At 42.6% G+C, this 1,442-nt stretch overlaps 1 protein-coding gene across 1 annotated transcript; it reads left to right on the top strand.

The window, feature by feature from the left end:
* LOC104749744 lies at positions 306-701 on the top strand. Its single transcript, XM_010471438.1, has one exon. It carries the CDS (start codon positions 306-308, stop codon positions 699-701), a length of 396 nt encoding a protein of 131 aa, XP_010469740.1.

A 1,442-nucleotide genomic window follows, 5' to 3' on the forward strand; every position in this document is an offset into this window, starting at 1 on the left:
CAACAACCAAAGCTGGTCTAGATAAGAAGAACACAATGCCAGCTCAAAAGCAGAGTGTCGAGTGTACGGAGAAGACGACAAAGACAACGGTCCTCCATGAGAATAGGTTTAACGCTCTGCAATCTCTATCTGATGACTCACCATGACAGCTGTACCATTATTGTCCTGTTCTAGATTGTTCCATAAGATCTATATAAGACAAATGTAAATCAATATTGTAATTATCCAAGAAGGTAAAGTTTTCTCAAATATCACTGAAGTCTTTCATGGTATCAGAGCCTCTGTAAACCTTAACAGGTGAAACAATGGCGAATACTTTTCCGTTTCCAGAAAACGTTCATCTCATGAGCTCTATTACTCTTAAGTTGAATGACACCAACTACATTCTGTGGAAGACACAGTTTAAGCCTCTCTTGTCCAGTCAAACGCTTATCGGCTTTGTGAATGGAGCCATCAATGCTCCAGCTCAGACTCGCCTCGTCGTCAATGGTGAAGTCTCCAACGAGGTCCCAAACCCTCAGTATGAGTCGTGGTTCTGCACATATCAGCTTTTGCGGTCTTGGTTGTTTGGTACTCTGTCCGAAGAAGTCCTTGGTCATGTTCATAATCTGCAAACCTCTCGTGAGATCTGGTTGTCTCTTGCAAAGAACTTCAACAAAAGCAGTGTTGCTCGAGAGTTCTCTCTCCGTCGAAGTCTTTAACTTCTCATCAAGAAAGACAAGTCTCTTTCTTCCTACTATCTTGAGTTCAAGAACATCTGTGACTCTCTAAGCTCCATTGGAAAGCTTGTTGATGAGTCTATGAAGATATTTTGCTTTCTTAATGGTTTGGGGAGAGAAATGATCCGATAGCCACGGTCATACAAAGTTCTCTGACAAAGCTCTCTGCTCCAACGTTCAACGATGTCGTCACTGAAGTTCAGAGCTTCGATTGCAAACTCCAATCCTATGAGGATGTCACTTCAGTCACTCCTCATCTTGCTTTCAACACGGAGAAGATGAATCCGTGTAATCCTCAGTTTGCTTCAAGAGGTCGTGGTCGTGGTTTTGGACAAAACAGAGGAATGGGAGGCTACTCTACAAGAGGACGTGGGTTCACTCAACACCAGTCTTCCTCACCATCCTGTGGCCAGCGTCCATTGTGTCATATTTGTGGTCATACCGGTCACACTACACTCAAGTGCTACAACCGCTTCGACAGCAACTACCAAGCTGAGGTCCAAGCCTTCTGATGTTCATATATTTTACCCTGTTTTCCCTTAGTATATTCACATCTTTTGCATCTTTTGCTATCCATTTTGACCATTATTGCATAGCTTTAGGACTAATCAAGCATTAGAGTTTAGTTGCATTGCATTTGCATATTTTCATGCATAATCAGGTGATTTTGGAGCTTAAGGAGCATGGAAGCAATGCTGAGGAGAAGTGAAGCAATCATGAAGG

The sequence above is a fragment of the Camelina sativa genome, chromosome 2 (assembly GCF_000633955.1).
Source record: "Camelina sativa cultivar DH55 chromosome 2, Cs, whole genome shotgun sequence".
NCBI lineage: Eukaryota > Viridiplantae > Streptophyta > Magnoliopsida > Brassicales > Brassicaceae > Camelina > Camelina sativa.